Raw genomic sequence first — 25,078 nt, 5'->3', positions numbered from 1 at the left:
CCTGAATTGATCAGAAGAAAATAAATGGATCAAAAATGGCTACCATTCCATGAATCAAACTCTACAAATCGTGTCATTGACAATCTGCTTGAAATTAGCTGTACAATAGATCATTCAACAGTTGGTAAAAAAGATCTGCACCGCAAAAATCAAAATAACATAAACCATATTAAATTACAACGAAAACCACCCTTGCCTTCAACTTTACTTGTGTTCCAAACTTTACAATATTATCACTCGATGACCTTTTATAAAGCTTTCTAAACTACACTTGGAATAGAAATCTATTCAAATGTTGAACAAACACCTGGCACAATGTCGCCATCTCAATGTTCGTTCAAGATTCTAACATATTGCTACAACAATGGTAGTTTCAGGGATATGTTTTCGTAATTTAGCCTAGACAAAAATTCCAAACTCTGGAAGTCAGAAGTGGACAAGCCCCCAATTGATTGGTGCAATGGAAGTAAATAGCTAACCGTACTTGGATTACTGTTTATACTCTGCCTTAAGAACCCAGAATGAACCACTGGAGCTTTTCTCCAATATCGCTATCTCTTTCAATAGATTCTTAAACAAGGGCAAGTCGTTTGATGGTATCCTGTCCTTAAAATGCTCTACAATACTGGCTGAAGCAGCTGCTCCACCTCTTTGATGAATAAATGTGCATATCTGACGAATCAATACTTCAGGTTGTACTACAGATAAGTTCTTCGACGACGACCGAGAAGAACCAACACCAACAGTTCTTACATTATTTGTTGAACTAGTTGATTGATGTTCAAGCCCAGCGCTGATTGCTCTTTCTTGGTTTCCTCGAATTTTAGCCAGCAGATCTGCTGAGGATAAGGCCTTTCCACAAGATGTGCCAGCTGCATGACCATTTAAATGGATAGTTCCATTTTTAGATACTTCATTCGAGGATTTGGAATTGTTGGTTACCACCAGAGTGTTAACGGTTGAACCAAACTTCCGACGAACAGACGATGGTGCACCAGCAGTTCCAGCTTTTCCAGTCCATGTTGGAACTGAGACGCTCTCGTTACTCCGCAGCATTCTAGACTGGCGCAATGCCTCGGCTGCTCTACGTGCAACTTGAGAAGCTTGCTCCTCTAGCCGTATCTTCTCCCCATCATCAGCATTAATAATGATATCATGATTAACAGCGCTCTGCATATTAAGAAGGATGTAAAGCAAGCCAAAGGGAATAAACCAAGACTCAATTGATCCATATTGAAATACAAATGTAAATGATGAAAACTTACAAGATAGCCAAGTAATTGATGTATTTAAACACTCCCCTCTTGAAATCTCTCACAAGCCCTAATTCACTCACCAAAATATTACCTTTGTCATTTCCCATTCCACCTCCTAACCAATTACTAACATACCTACAACATCCTAATAATATGTCTATCATTAGGGGCCCCTAAAACACGCATTGTCCTAAAGGTGTGGTTAAACAAAACAAAAATCAAAATTGGGTAAAGCGCAAATTATAGTTCTTTTTTTCCCTTTTTTACCCCTTTTTCCCTTTCTTCTTTTAATGAATTAGGACTTGAGAGAGATCTCAAGAGTGAAGGTCTAAGTACCTCGAATTATTTGGCTATTTAGTAAGTTTTTATCATTTACATTTACATTCATTAAAGTCGGAGACCTGGATTGCATAGTATATATGTGCAAATATAGGAGTTCATTAGTCTTTTGTCTTTAATTATCATTTTACTAGTTTTAGTTTAGGCTGTCATGTATGCCTATATATGTTTGAACTCTAGTGTATAGAATAATGAGTATTCTTCTGTACTACGATCTCACAGCAACACCCATCAACAATAGGCATGAAAGTTCTTATGCGAAGATAAAAAAGGATGACATACATGAATACCATGTGCATCAAAAAGGCTCTTCAAGATATTTGTGTCCTCGTCTGCTCCACCACCCTGGCCCTCGATGGAACTACTCCTTCCAGAAGTTTCAATCTCTGATTTGCATAGGTTTTCATCAGCAGAATCTGCAAACAGAACTGAGCCACTGCTAGATTTTTGCCCATCCTTCTCATTTTTCTGAACACCAACAACATTTACACTATCAGTCAACGCACTGAAAATATTTGATGTCTCTGTTGATCCATCCATCCCATCCTCGTTCAGTGTAAAGAGATCCTTCATGTCTCTAGCCTTAAAGAACCTTTTCTGCTGTGGGTTCTTTAATATCTTATTAGTGAGAAAATGCTTATATATCTGTCGATGGTACACTTTCTCCTCTATAGTTCCACGAGTTATCAATCTATACACTGTTACATCCCGCTGTTGACCAATACGCCAAGCACGCTCCCTAGCCTGTAATTGGAAGCAGTAGTGACTAAATTAGATTCAAATCGCTTGAGTATAATAATGTGAAGCTATCTCCATGTTGCAGAGAGTAGGAAGGAAGATCTTCCATAATATTGAAATAAGCAGAAAAAAATATAAAAGATGCTGCCTACTAAACTGCAAACAGGACCAGTACAGTAATTCAACAAAGTTTTCCTGGTTTATAAAAAATGAAGAACCTCAATTGAACTTTTCCGAATAGGTCTGAAACAACTAGGTCAATAGATTAAATTAAAGTAGAAAAAGGGAAATGTGACATATTACCTGCATGTCAGTCGACGGATTCCAATCAGGGTCAAAGATTATCACTCTATCTGCTCCAGTTAGGTTGGTTCCCAGACCGCCAACCTTGGTTGTTAAAATAAAAACAAACACCTCACAGGAGTTATTGAATTCATCAATCAAGGCCATTCTCTGTTTGACGGGAGTTCCACCATCCATCCTCCTATAAGTATAACCACCTCCAACCAGAAATCTCTCTAAAATATCAAGCATCTGCTGCGTCTGAGCGAAAAGAAGAACACGGTGACCTTGCTCCTTCCAGACCTTCAGCACTTGCTCAACCACCTTCATTTTTCCACTACGTTCAGGATTCCCATAGTCAGGATTCTGGAAAGCGTGTTCTCTCTCGAGGAGATCTGGGTGATTGCAAATTTTACGCATTACATCAATTCCAGAAAGAGAATTTCTATTTCCATCCAAAATACTCTTCACTTCAGAGCTTGCAAGGAATGCTCTATAGACAGAACGTTGTTCAGAAGTAAGGCTACAGAAGAGGACGTGTTCAGTCTTCTTTGGCAAATGAGCATTTACATCGGCTTTCATCCTTCTAAGAAGATAGGGCATAATTAAGTCACGGAGAACAACAGCACACCTGCATGGTGAGAACCAAGGTTGGTGATGTTCAGCAACTGAAGGAGGGAGAGAGAACCTCAAGATCAAAGAACTGCTCCCATCCACCCTTTTTATTAAAAACATCTTTTAATTGAGATCAACTCACCTCATAAACTACAATACTCACCTCATAAACTCCAAACCTGATCATAGGTTAACTAGTAACCCCAAGTAACTCTGACCCATCAGTTACATTAATAATCTCTCCTAAAGGTCAAAGATTCAACACTTCACTCCAATTTTTTAACAAAAAATAAAAGAAAAATAAAAACAAAATAAACTACAAACTTTCCAGAATAGAGAAAGAAAAGAAGGCAAATAATAAAAATAGGAGCTCAAACGTTGACAAAATCTCACAACATTTACCTATATGCAGTTGATACTTGCAACGGAGAGGCATTAGCATAGCCACCCACAGATATAGGAACTGCAAACTCTGCTTCAAATACAGGCAACACCCCCAGCTTCCCAGGGAAAACAAAATCAAACAAGGACCACAACTCTTTCAATTTATTCTGAATTGGAGAGCCAGTCATTATTATGCGGTGAACTGTCTGTAGCTGCTTGCAAACTAAAGTGACTTCAGCATTTGGGTTTCGAATGCGATGCCCTTCATCCAGGATTGCATAACCCCACTCAATGTCAAGCAATTTATCACCTAACAGTCGTAGTTGTTCGTAAGTGGTAATCAGCAAACCCGATTCTGACCTCAAAACACGGTTTATCAAGGCATCCCATCTTTTAGTGCCTTTAGGCTGTGAGTTTTTCCTATAGTCACTTCCCTCTGAATCTTCACTTTCATCACTTCCATCAGATTTTTCTCGCATATTCTTGTAAGTGGGATCATGAGCAGAATCATGTAAGATTTCTGCCAAAAGTCTTGGGCACCATTTCCGTGCCTCCCTCTTCCACTGTCTAACTAGTGTAACAGGGCAGACAATGATGCTTGGTTTATAAATGTTACTGAAATGCAATGCACCTAAAAAGGACAAGACCTGGACTGTCTTTCCAAGGCCCATCTCATCTCCAATAATTCCACCTGCTCTTTGGCAGTGCAATTCCCATAACCACTGCACCCCAACTTTTTGGTAATCAAATAGTTCATCAAATATACTCTGAGGAATTTTCAGCCCGCCTTCAAGTGTTACAAAAGAAAGTTCGTTAACATCATCTTCTAAATCTCCCGAATCTTCTCTTTCAGAACTTGATGTAGCCAAACCATCTGACATATTCTCTGCAACATGAATAACAACATATCAGGAACACCTTTCCTACACTAAAGATGATGCATATAAATAGGACAATTGGTCATACAATCAATGACATGCCCATTCAGCAAAACGTTCCACCATGAAGAATTAAGAACTGTAATGTTTTCTCACAATCAGTGCTCTATTACAACAAATTTTCAACTTCATAAGATATATGTTGGTAACAGCATGTAACTATTTTTTTAAAATAAATAAATAATTTTTTTAAAAAATGTAAAAGATAAAGGTGTCATCCATAGAATCAAGGAAAACTTGAACGTACATAGAACAACCACATGCTAAATAAGAGACGTACCAGTAGCTTCCTTGTCTCTTTCCTCCATAGCAATTTGTCTTCTATATTTTTTGTCTGGCAAAGGCCGTCTAGTCTGCTTGGATTTTGTTTTCGTTGTAGGTTTGTCTTCTGCAGATAGGGGAACCTTTGCAGGTGTTTTTAACCTGTAGAAAGGACGGGTTGGTGGATCAAGCTTTGGCAAAGCATCTGGATCAAGAAGTTTAGTGGTTGGTCGAGCTTGTGCAGCCACTGACATTGACCGGAGGGCTCTAGCAACACTGTCAGAAGCAAAATCATCATTTTCCTCTTCTTCCTCCTTTACTTCATCCCTTGATCCTCTAGGGTTCTGAAGACTAGATTGCCCTGGACTCTGAAGACGGCGTTCAAAGCCCTTTAGCTTGTGAAATGGTGTTAAAATTCCCTTCCGCACCAATTCATCTCTTTCCTAAGACAAAGAGTGGAAGTTACTCGTCTGCTGCATAACCTTTTTTTTATCAATGTCAAATGTAAAAATCTATTTCAATTTACAGGGACAGAAGATTTGTTAAACATCTTACAGAGTACAGCATTTGAAAACAGCTTAACTCACTGTTTCAACAAAGCCCACAGTGGCTGCATCCAAAGCTGCGTCAAAATCATTATCTTCATCAAATGACACAACTTTCAACCTCTTCCCTCCATCGTTACCTGATTTCTTAACCTCTTTAGATTTTCTCTTAGGTTTTGATCTGTCCTTGACTATCTCCAATATTGTCTTGGCATGCTTGTCGTTCAAATGAAAAAGTTCATTCTTCAACTGATGTTGGGTTTTCTTCAGGCTTCTTAGCCTGTCAACTGCTAGGGCATGCTGAAGGCCATCTCCAGAAGCTGAGACACTATCCTCTTCACGCGCATGTTTCTGGGAGTCCGTGCTGACGCAAGAATGTTGTTCATTCCTTTCAAGTTTCTCCCCTGGTTCCACTGTTGATGCAACAGCATCTATCTCATATTCTACAGCCCTAAGCTTCTGGTAGAGCTGCACATGACTGGCAGAAGGTGAATCAGTAGTATCTAACTTATCACAAACATTCTCTTCTTCAATCCCTCCAACTTCAACACCGTTCTCACTCTTCTTTTTCGCCTGAAATTCAAAAACAAATCATTCAATAATATTAACTGCAGCACGTTTATAACTGATTCCAAGTTGATACCCAAAAATTGCTGACCTAACTCAACTTCATCTATCTAAATGGCCAAAATCCTTACGAACTTAAAAGGTAAAATAACTACACGCCACTACAAAACGAAAAAACAACGCGAATTATGCTAAAGAAACCCGGTCATTACCTCATTCAACAAGTCCCGCTCTATATCCTCGGGATTAGCTGACGTTACACCCAAACTGTTGAGAAAAATCCGATCCTCCACCTCCTCCATCGAATCAAACACGTACGTTCAATGCAACCAAACACATTGCACTGTGCAGCCAATAATGCTAATCTACTAAACAAAATTAAAGCGCATCAAATTCAACATATTCACTCGCATAATTGACCAACCTTCGGACCTAAAATAATCAACCCGAAGAAATGAGACCAAGTTGAAACCTGAATTGGAAACAGAGGTGAAGCAACCAGAGGTTTAAAAACTCCAAAAATTATACGCAAAATCGGATGGAGAACGCTTTGAAATAGCGAATTAGAGGGACGAGCGAATGATTCCGATTTCTTGACTGTTAATTGGAAGAGTATTGATATTCCCTGAAACCTAAGGTCAGGCACCGCCTTGGGTTTGATTATTTGGGGCGAAACGCGAAACTTCGTTTCAAACTATTTTGATTCGTTTCTATTGACAATTGATGGAAAATTGTTGGATTTAATATTTAAAAAATATCACTCTTTTCGTTAGACTATCTAGGTTATGTTGATCGAGTTAGACCCTAAGATTTTTCATTTAATTCGTGTAGCCATGATTTATTAACGTGCAGTGAATACAGTGAAATCCATCCTGGAATTATCTTTTCTCGTTGCCACAAAAATGCCCTCAATTTTGAAAATATTATTATATTAATTATATGCATACTATAACGAAATGTCAAAACGTATTGGCTTCATGAAGAAGTTTTTCAACTCTCAAATAATAGTTTTTCAAGTATTTGGTTCCTTCCTCACCCACAATCACGTTGTAGATGTCAATTAACTCTAATTAAGGCGAGCACCTCTTAGTGTCTTAAACGCCACACATGCTCGCCTCTCAGGATGCAAATGATAAAGTTTCATTATGGGATAACTTTATGGAAGTGGTTACTTATAAGACTTATATTACTTCTCTTTTAAGGGTGCCAACCTTTTGACGTCAAGTCACCACCTTTGTTCTCCTTTTGGTACGCAGGTGATGAAAGTTTAATCACCAAGATGGAGTTTGTCCAAACTCCCTCTTGTATGTGTTAGCTATGTTCTTGCTACTTTAGTACTTGGCGATAGACATTGACCAAGCAATGGAGTAAAGCTCAACTAACGTGATAAGCCTTATATGTTAAAATTATTATCAAGAACTTATCACAAACCTAAACTACTTATAACCCTTTCATAAATGAACAGTAAAGGAATGACAAAATGAAAGGAGATACATATGCAATGTATTAAAGAATGTAAGCCTTAAGCCACTGTACAATATGAACATGATACATTACAATGAAATATAAAAGTAAAAAGTAAAGATGTGAAAGATATTACAAGCAAGGTGAAGAAGGTAATGGAATCTTTCTCTAATCTCTCACTAAGCTCTCACTTACAAGATTGATCAGAAAAGAGGATAGGATCTTTTACAGAGGGCGGAAAGGCTAGTATTTTATGTCGGCTCCAATGGAACTCTCTATGTTTTGGCTCATTCAGACCAGACACTTTGCACGGTAAAGATGGAGTTCTTTTATAGGCTACTTTTAATAGGAAACTTTTATTCTTCTAAACATGTCAGCTTCGATTACAGTCTTGTCATGTCACATCAACTCCAATTACCATTCTTGTCTATTAGTGAATCTTTCTCGCATGCTGATGTGGATCCTCACCTAATCTTTATAAAGATGTTTAGTCCTAGACAAGCTTCTTATGGCGTAGCATGCGCTCCTCTACAATTCACAGTCCTTCTTGTTTTCTCTATAATTCTATGATAAAACAGTAGGAAACATGATAAAACAGACGTGGAGACTTATGCAAATTGTATTCTCTTATATTTATGAATTTGCGATAAAAGCTACGCGTTCTGACACATAATCAAGTGTTTTGGTTCTGTTCTTCTACCTAAAAGGCCATAATAACTTGTATTTCTATAAGTTATCAATGATTCACCAGAATTATGTGTTTGCCCAAAATCAAAGTAAAACCTTATTTCTAATTTTCAAACTTCTACGGCAACAACACCAAAAACTTGCTTATTAGTTTATGTGTGTATTTGGATATGCAATTGTTCGTGGTTATGTCATGTAAGCTCTAAGCGATTGACTTAGTGAGCGATTAAGATAGAATTCTGCGATAAAAAGTTCTTCCTACCTATGTGTTGTTGACTTCCAAATAATAAACATGTAGTACAAGTTTTCCTATCACCTGCCCAAGAGTAAGTGAAAAATAAGTTTCCTGAAAATTTCAAGGTCGAACACATGAAATGTAATGCCATGAGTTTAGGAGGAAGACATGAATGAACCGGTATCACATCTGAATGAGAGAGATCATGAGGACATGAAATGAAGACATGAAATTAAGGTTAAGAAAGACTTAAAAGAATTAAAAGTTACTACCTATACCAACAAGGTGCACCTTCCTTTTCAGTGGCTCGATCATAGAAAATCCAAAGTTAAATGATTACGTGTATAAACATCCGTTATTATAGCTTCTTTTATTAGAATAATGAGGTCAAAACACATAGAAAGATTATTAGAACGAGTAACTTGTGTTATAAACGCATAGTATTTGGAAATACACTTTATGGTAAGTATTATGCTTATTTTACCCGATTTTAATGTCTAAATGCAGGATAATGAACAAAACTAGCGAACCACAGGAAACATCTCGCACAAGGACTACGCGATAGAGAACTCATCTAGCAATTAACGTTTTCAGGCAAGGAACAATGTTTTCAGGTGAGGAAGGTTCACTAGAAGACAAAAAGAGTGGGAGTCGAAGCTAATGTGACGTGCAACAGACACTTTTCGGCTGATAGCGCTGACAAGTTCAGACGAATAAAAAATTCCCTCCCAAATGTTTCCTATATAAAGTCATTTCCTTCAACCTAGAAGAGGACGCCTGAATGGGCACAATGCCTGAATAGGCCAAAACCCTAGAGAGTGTTGGAAAGGAATAGTCTTTCCACCGTCTATAAATGTTTTCTTCTTCTTCTCCAATCAGTTGTAAAAGCGAGAGCTTGTCTCCTAAGTAGGGAAGAATTCACACTTCTATTGTTCCCTAACTTTTAATGTATTTCCATTCTATTTTTCCTTCATGTTTATACTTCTTTGTAATATTAATATATGTTGTTCATATTGTAAAATGTCCTAAGGCCTACATTCTTTATATATATTACGTGTTCATACCTTTTCAATCCATTTTTTCTTGACTTTTCACTCTTCAATGTGTTATCAGAAGTTTAAGTTAGTGATAAGTTCTTGATAAGAAGTCCAACTTATAATCCTTATCGCATTAGTTGGGTTATGTTCATCGCTTCGCCAGGGTCAATCGCCACTTACTCAAGAGGGCAAGTAGCAAGGATGAGACTATAATGTGCGCAAGGAGGAATTTGGCAACAAACTTCACTTTTGCGAGCTAACTTCCTTCATTTGTGTTCTGAAAGGTGAACAAGTATAAACATTAGGCACTGAGAGATGTCATTCTTAATCGCGAAGTTGTATAAGTTTTATAAGTGAATTCTTCTAGATATATCTCGCCTAATCAGACTTAGTCGTGTAGATCTTGAAATGAGACTATGTGTGCCATTTAATGACTCTGAGAGGAGCACACTTTAATCATAAGCTGGTTGAGTAAGTTATATTGCATCAAAGTTCTCGCATTGCTTAATCGCCTAATGGTGTGTAGTCCTTTCTTCACTCTTTCTCGTGTACAAGTTAGTCTGCATACAATTCCACCTCGCATCCACTTATTCTCCTTATAGATTCTCTAGGCATACATAAGTAGTTTTAATCATGGTTCTAATTCTTTTATACTTTAGTTAATTAATTCTCATATCGCCTAAGTAATGAGTAATTCCCTAGAACTAATGTCTATAAACAATTCCCAGTGTTCGACCTTGGATCATCCAGGTAAACCCATTGTTTCGCTTGCACTTGGACAAACAGTAGAAAAACTTGTACTCAACACGGACTTATGTATGATACAATGAAGAGGTAAATAGTGAGCATTTTGCATGCTCTCATCATGACCAGTGACTTCTCGCCTAGAATTAAGCGCGCAACACAGAAAGACATGGTCAGCACATCAAGCGCAATAACCTTACTTAGTGACATATTGCATCTGTGCTATACACACGCGAAACGATTAAATCCAAACAAACAAGCATTAAGCATGCTTAGCTTAAACAATTCTATGTTGGATGATCTCCTAGATATTTTTCTAAGATGCACGTGAGTGAGGACAAAGCATGCTGTAAGGACTCATGTTGGTTTGTGAGGACGACTTTCACTTTAATAAACCTTTAATACATGTAAGAATGAAGTTTTCAGGTCGCAAGGGATTCAGAAGAATGTTAGGGATATGAATTCCAAATTCTAGTTCGAATCCTAGGTTTAGGGCGTTACAAAAGATATCAGAAAAAAAAAAAAAAAAAAAAAAAAAAACCTTTCCTAGTAAGATGTGGTTTGAGGACAAACCAAGCGGAAGTTAGTGGGCATGTAATGCCTTTAGGACATGTAAGAAAGAAGATGTTAGATTACAGGGGATGCAAGAGAATGTTAGGGATCCAAATTCTAAATTTCGATCTAAATCTTGGGTTTGGGACGTTACAAAAGGTATTAGAGCAAAACCTCTCATAGTAAGATGTGTTTGTGGACGAACCAAGCGAAAGTTAGTGGGTATGTAACGCTCTGAGTTTAGGAGGGAGACACGAATGAACTGATACCACATATGAATGAGAGGGATCTTGAGGACATGAAAGTATGATTAAGAAAAACTTAAAAAGGAATTAAAAGTTACTACCTACCAACCAGGTGCACCTTCCTTTTCGGTGGCTCGATCATAGGAACTCCAAAGTTAAACATGCTTAGCTTGGAGCAATTCTATGTTGAGTGACCTCTTGGAAATTTTCCTAGAATGCATGTGAGTGAGGACAAAGCATACTGAAAGGACTCGTGTTGGTTTGTGAGGACGACTTTCACTCTAATAAGCCTTTAGGACATGTAAGAATGAAGTTGCCAGGTTGCAGGGGATGTAGGAGAATATCGGAGATCCGAATTCCGAATCTTGGGCCTAGGGGTTACATAAAATTTCTATCAAATCTTAGTTATAAAACTTACTTCTCATCTAAGCTATACACAATCTCTATACAATATAAAAGTAAAAGTATGTTCATGTACTAACCTACCTCTCGACATCAAGTTACCACAGTTGTTCTCCTTTCTAGACACAAATGATGGAGGTTTAATCGCCAAGATGGAGTTTGTCGGCAAACTCCTTCGTGCGTGTATTAGCTATGTCCTTGCTACTTACTCTCTCAAGTACTTAGTGACAAACACTGGCCAAGCGATGGAGTAAAGCTCACCCAATACGATAAACCATAAAAGTTAGACTTCTTATTAAGAACTTATCACAAGCCTAAACTACCTATAACACTTTAACAAGTGAGTAGTAAAGACATGATAGATTGAAAGGGGATAAACTTGCAATGTATTTGAATATAGGTCTTTGGCCACTGTACAATATAAACTCATACATTACAATGAAGTAAAAAAAAATATAAAGTAAAGAAATGGAAGCTGAGCCGTAGAAAATTGTGGTTCTCTCTCTCATTTTTCTCTCTCTCATTTTCTCTAAGCTCTCACTTATAGTTGATCAGAGAAAAGAACAGAAGTTTATTACAGAAGGCGGAAAGGTTAGTCCTTCCTACCCACTCTTGATAACTTGTAGAAATATATGTTATTATGGTCTTCTTGGTAGAACAATAGAACCAAAATGCATGATAATGTGTCAAAATGCATAGCTTCTATCGCGAATTCATAAATATAAGAGAATACGACTTGCATAGGTTTTCATACCTATTTTATCTTATTTTTTCTTATCGCAAGTTTATAAAGCAAAGAAGAAAGAAAGTGAATCCCAGAGGAGTGTGTGTTACATGATGAGAAGATTGTCTGGCAATTAAATATCTCTAAGCGAGGAATCACATCATCACATGATGAAGATTCACTAGTAGACAAGAATGGTAGTTGAAGTTGATGTGAATTGACAAAGTTGCAATTGGTGCTAACATGATCAGAAGAGTAGAAGTTTCCCGTCGAAAGTTGCGTATATAAAGCTTCCTTCTATACCAAGCAAAATGGTTGACCTCGAAAAGGCTAGATATCTTAATAGGTCGACCAAGGAGGCCTGAATGGACCAAAACCTAAAGATGGAAAGGAAAGGACTAGCCACTCTATCGTCCGTAAAAGTCATATTTTTTCTCCAGTCAATCTTGTAAGTCAGAGATGTTGGGTTTTATGTCCTAAAACTCGTATATAGTAAATATAATTCATTGACCATTATTTATTAATAAAATGTTATTATTATTATTGAATAAGCGTTATTGATTATATTATTAGTTTTGTCTTAATAACCTACATCCAATAAACTAATATCCTAAGCTGTTTGATGAGTCTTCAACAATATGTAGAGACATACAAGGATAATGTTGGGTATCTTATCTTGGTAACACTATGGATACGACTCACTTTGTATTTGATACAAATGCAATGATCCAATGCGTTTGTGTAGGTGACATGCAAGTGAGGGTATCATATGCAATGAGTTTTCATAAGACCAGACCACCAAATAGTAACCACTAGATGTAACTCCATTAACTAATTGAGTTTCTATTTCATTAAAATCACTTAGATAACTTAGTCTTAATCTAGAGTATATTATGAACTCCTGTTTGCGAGGAATTGTCCTTTAATTTGTGCGAGTCAGAATGGCCAAATTGCTAACTCAATGTGCTTATCATTTTAGGGACAATACCGACTGGAGAGCTAGGAACATAATCACACAAGATGAAATTCACTTCTTCTCAACTTTAGGGTAAGTAGATGGGTGTTCCCTTAAATGGTGTCTCCGAGACTTGAACAAAAGGCTCTACCCTCTCTATGGCATGAGAGGGGTTTCTGTTTATTGGTTGGACTATAAATAGGTTGTTCATTAGAGAAACACTTGTATTTAAGGACTAAAAGTAACCAAGGGGTAAAACGATAATTTGATCCAGCTGGTGTTACGAACACTCGTGAAAGACTAACTTATTGTTATTGATCTATATTCGTGGACACAAAAATATATCTACAGTGAGAAGATTTCAGTTTTGAGTCTTTAGTGGAGCGTACACACAGTTAACAAATATTGATTAATGTGGTTAATGAGTTTAGCCAATTAATTGTATATCGTTGTAGCTTCTGATCTATAGGTCCATTAGTTCCCATTCCTAGCTCGTAAAGGGTAATAAAATTTATTTATATTGGTTGTAATTTGAAATGTTCAAATTTACTTTGAGAATTAGTATAATGTATTGTGATACATTATAATATAAAGTTTATATTTTGTGTTGGATCGGTATGGCAACCCTAGAGGGGGGTGAATAGGGTTTAAATAAACTTTTTGACAAATAAAAAGTAAAATCAACTAATTAGATACTTTTTAAATTTAAATAAAGAACTTTGTAAACTTTGTTAAATAACAAGATTGATAAAAATATATGAACGGAAGTATGCAATCAAACTCAACCAATAAGAATATGTAACTAAAATTAAATTAAAAAATAATTAGAAAAGAGTTAGAGAAGAAGACACCGTAATTTTATAGTGGTTCGGTTAAACTCAACCCACATCCACTCTCCCAAGCACCTCTTGGGATTTTGATTGAAAATCTTCTTTGGACTCTTTCCACGGATTTGAGCCGAATCGATTCTTGCTCCTTTTTCGGGTTCAAGAGTAAACCCGATCATTTCCACGGGTTAGGATCCAATCGTTACAATATGTTGAAGTTTTTAAATCACACAAAAGAAAACTCTCTAAAAGAGTGAGTATACAATTTGAAGCTCACAAATTTAATCTTCACAATACAATAAGAAGCTCTCAAGAATAAGATGAAAAGAATAAAAATTGGAAGCTTTAGAGAGAATAACAATGTTGGCTTTTTGCTTGAGGATCGTAAAAATTTAATGATCTTGTCTTTTAAAATTTGGGAAAAGTGAAAGTATTTAAAAAGAGAGGAAAGATAAATTCAAAATCATTTTGGGTCATTAGATATAAGTAAAAGAAAAATGAATAGTTGAGATTTAAACTTAATTAGTCGTTAGACACAATACAAATAATAATATAATAATATGTCTTTTCAAATTATTTTGTTTAAAAAGAAACCAATAAAGCAACCTCACCATCTTTTAAAAAAACTAGCCGTTAGACACAAGGAAAAATAATAATATTAAAGTCATTTTCTTTTTAAATTCATTTTCTTTATAAAAGCCAATAAAACATAACAAAAAGCCACATTTGTTACTCCTTCATTGCTCCAAGTGGCTTTCTCTAATTGGTTCAAATTGAATGCTTGGTCGCCACGTCACCATCTCGGGTATTTTTCCGTTAACCTTCTTTTAGCAATATTTTCTTCATTTGAACTTCGATTTGCACTAGTACAAAAGTGGTCTACGACGACAGTTATTTACTGTCGTAAACGAAATTCACGACAATTATTTTCAGTCATAGAAGCGGGAGTCATGGAAAGTCCTTCGATGACAGATTTTAAAAACTGTCGCAATAAGTTATTTTATGACATGAAATAAATGTCGTTAATAAGAATTCAATGACGTCAAATAACTGTCATATTTTATTTTATGACAACAAATAACTATCATCATTTGTGTATTAACGACGGTTAAATAAATGTCGCGAATTCATTTATTGTGACATTTTTTAATTGTAATGAATATGTTAATCGCGATAGTTTTTTTTGTATAAAAATGTCATTGTTTTGCTATTGACGACATTTTTTTCCTGTCACATATAGGGCAATCGTGACAATTTATTTTATTAAACAACTGTCATCGTTTTCAGATTGACAACAATTAATAACTGTCACAAATTCATTTATTACGTCATTTATTTTCTGTTGCAAATTTCTCAATTTACTACAGTTTTTTCCTATTCTCCTTGCCGCTCCACCATTACACGAACCATTTGAATGACAATAATGTAGCTGAGAATGACAATTTTGAATTTATAATATTGACACCCATATAGAAAAAAGTAGCCAACACTTCAATATATATACGATATAATACAATTTATAATATTCGTACATTTCCAATCAAGTGTCAACAATTTACAAGTACGGAATCCCAACCCTTAATCAAAAAATATTTTAAATAACATTAGAATACATCTAACAAGATTTTCTGCAAAAGCATAAACGACCAACCGAGAATGTTCGTCTTTGAAAATGTTTTTTGAAAGAAAACTCTTGAAGTTGTCGACTCCGGTTGAACCTATAAAGACAACATGAATATAAGCATCCATAACACATACATTTGTGAACCAACATTACCACAATAAAGAAGAAAATGGAGGACTACCATGTAGTAATGTGAATGTAAAAGAAACATTATATATATTATGAATCTTGTTTCTAATCAAGAACTTATTTCCTAACCATGTACTTGATGAGCGTTTGTAGAATTTAATATCAGTAACCAAAATCTATAAACTAATTCAAGATAGAGCGAGCTTATGTTGTAAAAGAACACCTTAGAATAATTATAATAGAGGAACGCATGAATTTCAGCACACATGACAAAGTAAACTTTTTGAAGGTAAGAATCCTATATAAAATTCCCTAAACCTTGGAGTCGTCTCCCAATTTCTTTTTTAAGTTTCTGAAGCCAAAACAATGCAGTTTAAAATGTTTGAAGAGAATTATTGGTGACGTAAACGAATAAATATAAGTGATATAAGCATTTAAGAATAGCTCCATCTCCATTTTTTATGAAGTTAATCTTGCCACAACAATTGCAGCAGCCTCTTGATCCAAACCCTTGCACCAATTCCTGAAATCAATGCCTCAAATATTTAGCTTTTCCCCAACATCGAGATAGAGAAAGAGAACCAAATAGAGAATTCATCTGTTTGTATTGGCTTCTCATTATTCATGGAGACAAAAAGAGACAAATACAGAGAGGTCAAGTGTGTGTGTATGTGTGCATAAAGCACTAGATAGTTGAAAAGGCAAGAAGTGAGATGAGATCGAAGCTTCAAATATAAGAATGCAAAGCACTTTCTCACCCCTGTTTCTTGCAATAAAAGTCTCAAAATTAAATATAGTAACAAACATTAGCTATTCTTTGGTTAACTCTTACCCGATGAAATTTAGTTTATTATCCCATTGTAAATACTAGCTCTGAGAATCTGTACATACTCTACTCTTAAGTTAAAATCTATTACATTGAAAAATGTGAGACCGGCCAAAGAAGAAGTTTCCTCCTCCCTAGGCTTACTGCACTATTGTCCATGGTAAGAAAGGTACTTCAAAAAGAAAATGTCTAAGGTATGCAAATTTCATCAATGAAAAGTTCACAATGTTTAAAGTAGAGCAAAATAACCATTTGTAGTCCTTAAAGTTGGGTCGTTCCTAGTCCTTACAACAAAAAACGCTACGACAATACATGTATGACAATTTTTAGTCCTTAAAGTTGAACAGTTTGACATATCCTTGAGGGACCAAAGAAACGTAGTTAGAAAAACTTAATAAGAATGAGAATAAATACAAGTAAGGAGGGTGGTATTGTCCCAAATTTCCACAACTCTTCTCAAACCTTCAAAATTCTATGGAAACTCATCAATAAACAATAGAGCTTTAGGTAAACTTTTGAAATTGGAAACTTACCATGGCTCTATTCGGTGCAAGTCCACATACTTTACTCTTTTTTACCTTTGAGTTAAACAAAAAATAGAGCTTTAGGTAGACTTTTGAAATTGGAAACTCATCAACCTAGCCATATAAAGATCAAATTTGCTTTAACAAAACGTACGTTGAAGTCCTTCCAACCCGATTAAAAAAAAAACAGATAAGTCTAACACTTTAACAAAGTTCTAGTGCATATTATGCATCTCAATTGATCACAACAAAATAAGATTGAACATAAATACCCGTAAGTAATACCTTTCCAATATTGCATTTTCATAAAACTTACAAGGGTGTAAACAAAAGGACATGGTGTCTTCATGAGAATAAACTAGAGTAACAGTGCCTCATGTAAAATTATATCAAAACCTCACATACCAGACAAATATATCCTTGATAGAAATAGAAATTAGAAACTAAAAAATGTTGTTTAAATCCAAGTTATAAATGAAAACTAATGAAATCCACAACTAATAACAATATAAAAAGGCTTAACTAGATACAAATAAGTTCTGTCTGTAGTCTAACTCTAAAACAACAAATACTCATCATTACCTCTAAATATCCCTGCAGCTGGTACAACATTCAAAAATGTTTCAATAGCTCCCAACACATAACTGAACCACCAAATTGAGGAGAAGGCAGAAGTTAAGATACACAGAAGTAGTGCACATTTTGACTTAAAAAAAATAAAACACAACAAAAACGCTGGACAATGAAAGAATGATAAGACAAAAACTTGATCGTTAGAATTTATATGTTCGCCTTTGTAAAAACTTGTTAATTCAACCCTTTCTTCTTGAAGGTGAAGACAATACTAAAGAAATGATGATGAACCTAACCTAAATTAAATGCCCCAAACTATATGGTTATAATGGGGGCTAATTCTGAATCTTTTCAAATCCCTTCCCTTCACTCTTCTTTACTAATACAATGTGGGATAAACAAACCATTGTGTTTTTTTTTTTTTTTTTGGTGACTCTCATAAAATCCATAGATATTCACAACAAACCAATTTCAACAAACCCTAAAGAGAACTATGTACATAAAAGACATGTCTCTAGAAACAAAAGCTAACGAGAAACTACTGTTCAACTTACTTTTCATGGTTTATAAACTTTAAGAAAGATTAAAAAAATATAACAAGATATATATACACACCTTATATAGGACATTATGTAATGGGATAATGAAGAATAAGTTCAATAAACTTTAATGTACCCAATCTACCATAAACTTGAGTTCACTCAAAACCTTTAAGAAAATGGACAAATAGAAATATAATCAAGCAAACATAATCATTTTGTTAGGTACATGCAAGATAAACTATTTCACACCAACATATATAATCAGTATACAAATGAAATCTTTGAGTTTCACAAGCTAAACTCAATTTAAACTTTGAACTAACAAGTCCAAACAATTTTCATTGTAATTCAATAGTTAAAAACGTACCTTGGAGCCCTTCCAACCCTATCAAAAAAACATATAAGTCTAGCACTTTAACAAATTTCTAGTGCATATTATGCATCTCAATTGATCACAACAAAATAAGATTGAACATAAATACTCATAAGTAATACCTTTTCAATGTTGCATTTTCATAAAAATTCAACAAGCATTGTCACTCTCTCGAGGATTCTTCAAGCCCTAAGTATGAAAAAATGTTCAATGATTAAATCGTACTCCATTTACATGACAATTTGACAAAGTTGAGTTGATAACTCTCATAAAGCCCTTAATCCCCCCCCCCCCCCCCCCCAATTTCCAACACTATTGTTGGAAAGGAACAACAAGATCTTTCAAAGTAAGGAAAGAACTACTATGAAGATTTTAGATGATATTAATTCAAGCAAACGTTTATATACTACTAATATACCATACTAATTCGACTAAAACACTTTCAACGAGACTAGAATTATACAAAATATACTTTAAACCACAATAGTTGAATATGTATTTTGGTAGGGAGGTAGACACTACTTACTTGAACAAATAACGACAACGTCCTTGAAGTAAGAGAACTTTCTGCTAATCCTCAATTCAATCAATTATTCAAAATGTCATAAGGTAGTCATAGGAAGAAAATATAGTTTAAAAACGTTGATAAAAAGTAGAGGTAAAAAAAGTGTATAGGCTTAAGTTTCAAAAACTTAAAGCCAAAAACCAAATAGATAACATACATAAATTCTCTTGGAAAGTGTATAGGCTTAAGTTTCAACATACACATTCATACCTTTCCAATGTGTATAACATACATCGCGGTTTATGTTTCAAGCAGAGGGTGTATTTCGACATTTTCAAATTTACTCCTCTTGGAAAGATCTAGCATGGTAAGTGGCAAATAAAATTCTACCATACAAAATAAATCTTAATTCACATCATTTTTTTGTCTTTCCTTTCAATATAGAACATGTAGTAATTTTTGTTGCTACTATCCTTATTGTAAGAAAGGGAGAGAGAACATACCTATAATTATCAATAATCACTCCTCTATCCTTCAATCAAAGCAACTCAATAGCAACCATAAACAAAATATCAATAGAAAAATCAAAAGTACTAAAATTCACTTGGAAAATGCATAGACAAACAAAAAGACCTACACACCATCAAAGTTTAAAATCTCACATTTCATTTTTCATTCTCTTTTTCTCAAAGCTTCAGCCCATAGCCATGACATCTTCCTTGGCCTTGATTTCCTAATTCGAGACGAAAAAAATCAATCAAAAATCATCCAAATGCTTCATTGAGGCATTTCATCAAAACACATTGTAAGCTACCAAAATGTTTCATCACATAGCCAACCATAAAGAAAAAATGTAGATTCAAATTAGAAAAATGATTGTAAACAACAATATTGAATATGATGGTAGACAAAACAAACACATATCTCATATAAAAGCAAAACTATAAGGGATGTTTTTCATAAAAAGAACCATCATATATCACATTGTGGGTAAAATGAAAGCATTTGAAGTTAATATACTGTATAATACAAACAATAGAAATAATGGTTGAGATTCACCAGTGAGTTCAGCGGTGCAAGGGGTGTTTGGTTGCGTCGGCTGAAGGAGAGAAAGCGAGGGATTTCGCGCGTTGTTGACCAAAAGTCTAGTCTTTTCCAGCGTGCGTGAGAGAGAGGAGAGAGATGGTTAGCGGAAGGGAGGAAAAATCGAAGAGGGGCGACGTGTGGATCTTCCACAGAGAAGAAGAAGAAGAGAAGAAGAAGAGAAGAAGAAGAAGAGGAGGAGGTAGAGAAAGAGTTTTGGAGATGTTTTATTTTAATAAATAAATTATTTAATGTTTTTAGAATTAGGAAAAAATCTGATTTTAATAAATTTTTATTTAAAATAAATTTTTATTTTAATAAATTAAATAAAATATTTTTTGTATCTTTTATGACACCAAATAACTGTCGCGGAAAGTAAAATCCGAAAAATTCCGTTTTTTCCCACCAAAAACGCGGTTTTTTAGCTTTTATGACAGTTTTTTCTTTTCTCCTTTCTATTTGGGATGTATACAACTGTCATAGTAGACCACTTTTCTACTAGTGTTGGGTGATTCAAGAGGCGTTAGAATCATTTTTCCAAGCTCTACGATATGGTCTATTCAAATTAATAAAATCGTCAATAAAAAAAATCAGATTTGTTATCATCAAAACATAAATTAATTGAATAATTAAAATAAATTAATTTGAGATTCATGGCAAAAAAGCCAACATTTTGATTAAACTTTATTATATAAATTTAATTTTGGATATGATTCAGAATTAATTTGTGAGAGATAAAATATTTGAATGAGTTCAAATATTAATATAATGTGAATTTGATTCATATTAAAACTATAAGTTAAAATTTAATGTGCATGTGATACACATTAAAACTATAGGTTATAAGAAAAATTTATATTTGAATATGATTCAAATTTGAATTAAATTACATATAAAATATTTAATTTAGAAACTAATTAATTGAGAATTAATTAATAGTTTATTTGATTTAATGAAATTAATATTATAAGATATGTGAGAGATATTCATTAAATATGAGTTAAATGAAATATTAATTAAATATGGTTTAATTAATTATTAATTTAATTACTTAATTAATTTAATAGTTTTTAAATTAATAAAATCATATGATTCTCTCCTAACTTCTTGAAGAAACGGAGTTATAATTAAATATGCGAAAGAAAATAAATTTTTCAACCTAAGCCTTTGCCTCTCGATGAATTCTATCATAGATTCTCTCAAAAGATTTTTTCATTCCAATTGGTTCCCACAAACCAATCTCATCCTAGAGGATAGAAATGTATCCCACGAATGGTATCTCCAATTTTGAGTTTTAGTAGATTTAGAGGCGTCAAACTATGTGAGTTTTTCTTTCTCTAATCTATAATTTTAAAGCATGTTTAGCCTCAATTAGAAAATTGTTTCTATAACTATTGCCAATGTGCAATATTTCTAAGTTTCCAATTAAATTGATCTAAGGTCTCTGTAAAATCTTTCGTTGTCGAGGACTTTAATACCTTCAAGAGCTTAGAGAGATGTTGGAGAAAGATTCCACCATTTCCTTCTCCATAACTTGTAATATTTCTCATTCTCTTTACTTTTCATTTTTGTAGTTCATTGTAATGTATAGTATTCATATTGTATAGTGACCTAAGACCGACATTCTTCAATGCATTGCATATTTATCCTCTTTCAATCTATCATTCCTTTAATGTTCATTTATAAAAGTTTTATAGGTAGTTTAGGTTTGTAATAAGTCCTTGACAAGAAGTCTAACTTATAAGGTTTATCACGTTAGATGAGCTTTACTCCATCGCTTGGTCAACGTTTATTGTCAATTAATCGAGAGAGTAAGTAGCAAGGAGATAATTAATGACCATAAGGAGAAGTTTAGAGACAAACTCCACCTTGATGATTAAACCTCCATCACTTGTGTTCTGAAAGGAGAACAAGTGTGGTGACTTGGCGCTGAGAGGTTGCCACCCTTAAAAGAGAGTTACTATAAGTCTTTATAAGTAATCACTTTTAGATAGTTATTAGTTAATGAAGCTTTATCATTTTCATCCTGAGAGGCGAGCAAGTGTGGCGTTTAAGACATTGAGAGGTGATTGGCTTAATTAGAAGCTAACTAATTAATCTCTGTCGCATCATACTTATCGCGTAATTTAATAACTTATAATGAGGAGACCTCCTTCACAATTCCTCAATACAAGTTAGTTCATTCCCCCATCTCCTCGTCATACTTACTGCCTTTGACAAAATCTCTAGTGTAGATGATAGACTTAACGTAAACACACATTTACTTTATACTATATAGTTATTTTATACCACCTAGATGAAGAGGTAAGTTTTGTAACTAATTTTTTATATCAATTCCTTGTGTTCAACTCTGGCTTACCCAACAAACCTATCGTTTCCTTTACACTTGGATAAGTGATAGGAAAACTTGTACTCAACGAGGATTTAGTAACTACGAAAGGCTAGAGACATAGTGAGCATCTCGCATTCAATAACCATGACTCACCATGTAGAGACGTTTGCGATAAGAATTTAAATTACATATCTCAATCGCGCAAACCATATAAGAAGTATAAATGAATTTAGAACACTAAATCCCTAAGCCTTAATCTCACAAATCAAGCTGCTCTCATGGAGCTCTCTGAGTTTTGGTCCATTCAAACCATACGAGGTTTCTTGGTATAGAAGGAGACTTTATATAGACTACTTTTGACGAAAAACTTCTATTCTTTCGATCATGTCATGCCAAAAGCAGTCTTGTTAGATCACATCAACTCCAACTACCATAAGGATGTTAATAGTTAGGTAGGGTTCCTATTGCACATTGTCTCATCTTTTCTATATAATCCTACGATAAAACACTATAAATAGGATAAAACAGACATGGAGACTTATACAAGTTGTATTCTTTTATATTTATGAATTTGTGATAGAAGCTACATGTTTTGACACATTATCTTGCGTTTTGGCTCCATTATTCTACCTAAAAGGCCATAATAATTTGTATTTCTACAAGTTATCAATATTTTAACCAATATTTCGATTTACTTAAGTGTTGACATCTGTTTCAAGTTAAACAAACTAAATTTTATTCACGCATGCTTCTCTAGAATGATCATCTCTTGCGTCAAGGCGTCAATCTCATATGCATCGAGTCTCATCTTCTTTGATAAAATACCTTTAACAAATTTTACATAAGAGGGCACCTAAAAAGCATCAAAATTGACCTTCATCATACTTCTTCTTTAGGCAATGAGGAAGAGGAGGTGGGAGATTAATTCCATATGTTTTTTCCTTTTGTATTGATGTGCCCTTTATATTTTCCTCACTATTTCCTTTCTCTCTAAATAATTAAATCTTTGTACTAATATGAATTGATGGTTGCTAGCTATTGTTGAATTGATGTTGTTGTTGAAGTTATGATGTCCAAACTCTTTGAAGTCTTGGGGTATAGTCTGTCATGTGTGACTTTACCACTCCTTAATGACATTGCTCTTTTCCCTCATTACCTACATTTATGAGCACTTCAATATTACTAGAAAAACTATCCCAAGGTCAAACTTTTAACTTACTTACTAGTTGCTTTACCTATTACTTCAAGATGGAAGATGCCGATTTTGCAGTAAATTGCTTTACCTATTCTTTTGCATTTACTGTTTTATAACATCTTCTAATGGGGACTGACGTAGAATTGAATGTCTGATGCGACTGATGCTACCCTTGGTGTTTTTTTAAAGATCCATGGTGGAAACATAGAGGTCCACCTTTTTTTTTTTTTTTTCATTATGTCTCCCTCCTTATTTGTCGTGCTATTGATTTCCTCCTCACATAAAATTATGATGGTTTTTCCCTCTAGAGTTGTAGGTATTGGAGAATGGATCATGTTTGATGAAGCACACATACTCAAAATTTTGAAGCCACATGTCATAATTATGTAGCTCACCACATCCAGAACAACAAACTCTTTTCAGAAGGTTGGTAGCTTTTACTCGGCTATTTCCTCATAAGTTTTGATTCAATGCCAATGCTTGTATCAAAGATGTCACTGTTGTCATTTGTTACTAGAGGGTAGTAACTACACCATTCTCAATTATATCTGGTTCACTTCTCCTTCTGCCTGATTTGGATCCGTACATTACTTCCTATTCCTATGTATTTCTTAATACTCTATCTAGAATGTCCTTGGCCTCTATGTAGGGCTTATTCATAAGACTCCATGTTCTAGTTGTTGCTACATCGAATGTCTATTGAGTGTTCTTATTGAGCCCAACATAAAAGATTTTTATTTGCATGCATTCTGAAAAACCATTATGCGGGCAATTTTTCACCCATCTTTTAAATCTATTCCAAGCGTCGCTCAATGTCTCTTCATTCTTTTGTTTGAAATTATTGGTTATATCATTTCTCCTTTTTGCATTCTCAGTTTGTGAAAAATATTTCTTCATAAATTTCTCTACCATCTAATCTCAAGTTGTCACATTTCCTGTATCTTGGAGATGTACCTATTTTCTGATATCATCCCTTAAGGTGAAATGAAATAGTTTTAGCCTTATTTCATCATGCGTGACACTTGGAAAAGAGAATGTGATGCATACTTTTAGAAAGCTAGTAAAATGCTCGTGTGAATCTTTTCCATGAAATCCCTCAAACTTGCCAATTGTTTAATTGATTTGTAGCATTATTGACTTCATTTCAATCTAGCTCTTGTGAAAGTTGGTCTCGTGATGTCCAAAGCAAAATCATAAATACTTGGAGAAGCATAATCTCTAGTTGGTATGTTAATATCATGACCATTCAAGATAGGATGCTCGGGGTCTCTGTCCTCTCCATTAGCATTATGTACTAGAACTCGGTTCTTTACCATCATTGGAGTGTTTACTTCTAAAATATTGTTGTTCTAATGCCCCATGCACTAAAACTATCTTAAAAATTATTCAGTCTCTGATTAGATTCCTTTTGTTTCTTTGCAAAAATGTGCGCTCAATCTCAAGGTCAAATAAAAGTTCTGGTGTTCAGCCTTCATTCATATATTAACCAAACCTTATGAAACATACAATGGAGGAATTATATTATCAATCATTTTATGGATAACAAAAAGAGTGTGAATTAAATTGCTATTATAT

At 34.5% G+C, this 25,078-nt stretch overlaps 1 protein-coding gene across 5 annotated transcripts; it reads right to left on the bottom strand.

Annotated features, from left to right (window-relative positions):
- Positions 1 to 50: 50 nt before the first annotated feature.
- On the bottom strand, positions 51 to 6,654 carry LOC101222280 (protein CHROMATIN REMODELING 8). 5 transcript variants are annotated; one of them, XM_011653133.2, is made up of 8 exons: positions 6,398 to 6,654; positions 6,138 to 6,290; positions 5,401 to 5,931; positions 4,833 to 5,256; positions 3,633 to 4,500; positions 2,637 to 3,246; positions 1,878 to 2,339; positions 51 to 1,170 (listed from the first exon to the last, which is right to left on the bottom strand). In XM_011653133.2, exons 2-8 carry the CDS (start codon positions 6,225 to 6,227, stop codon positions 490 to 492), a joined length of 3,666 nt encoding a protein of 1,221 aa, XP_011651435.1. In that variant the 5' UTR covers positions 6,228 to 6,290; positions 6,398 to 6,654; the 3' UTR covers positions 51 to 489. The 5 variants fall into 5 exon arrangements, with proteins under 5 accessions (XP_011651435.1, XP_004151991.1, XP_011651434.1 ...); XM_004151943.3 differs by having other exon boundaries at positions 6,138 to 6,293; positions 6,398 to 6,647; XM_011653132.2 differs by having other exon boundaries at positions 6,138 to 6,647.
- Between the last annotated feature and the right edge of the window lie 18,424 nt (positions 6,655 to 25,078).

This window comes from Cucumis sativus, chromosome 3 (assembly GCF_000004075.3).
Source record: "Cucumis sativus cultivar 9930 chromosome 3, Cucumber_9930_V3, whole genome shotgun sequence".
NCBI classification, from domain to species: Eukaryota; Viridiplantae; Streptophyta; class Magnoliopsida; order Cucurbitales; family Cucurbitaceae; genus Cucumis; species Cucumis sativus.
The sequence above is the reverse complement of the archived record's forward strand: the minus strand, read 5'-3'. Positions and strand labels throughout refer to the sequence as shown.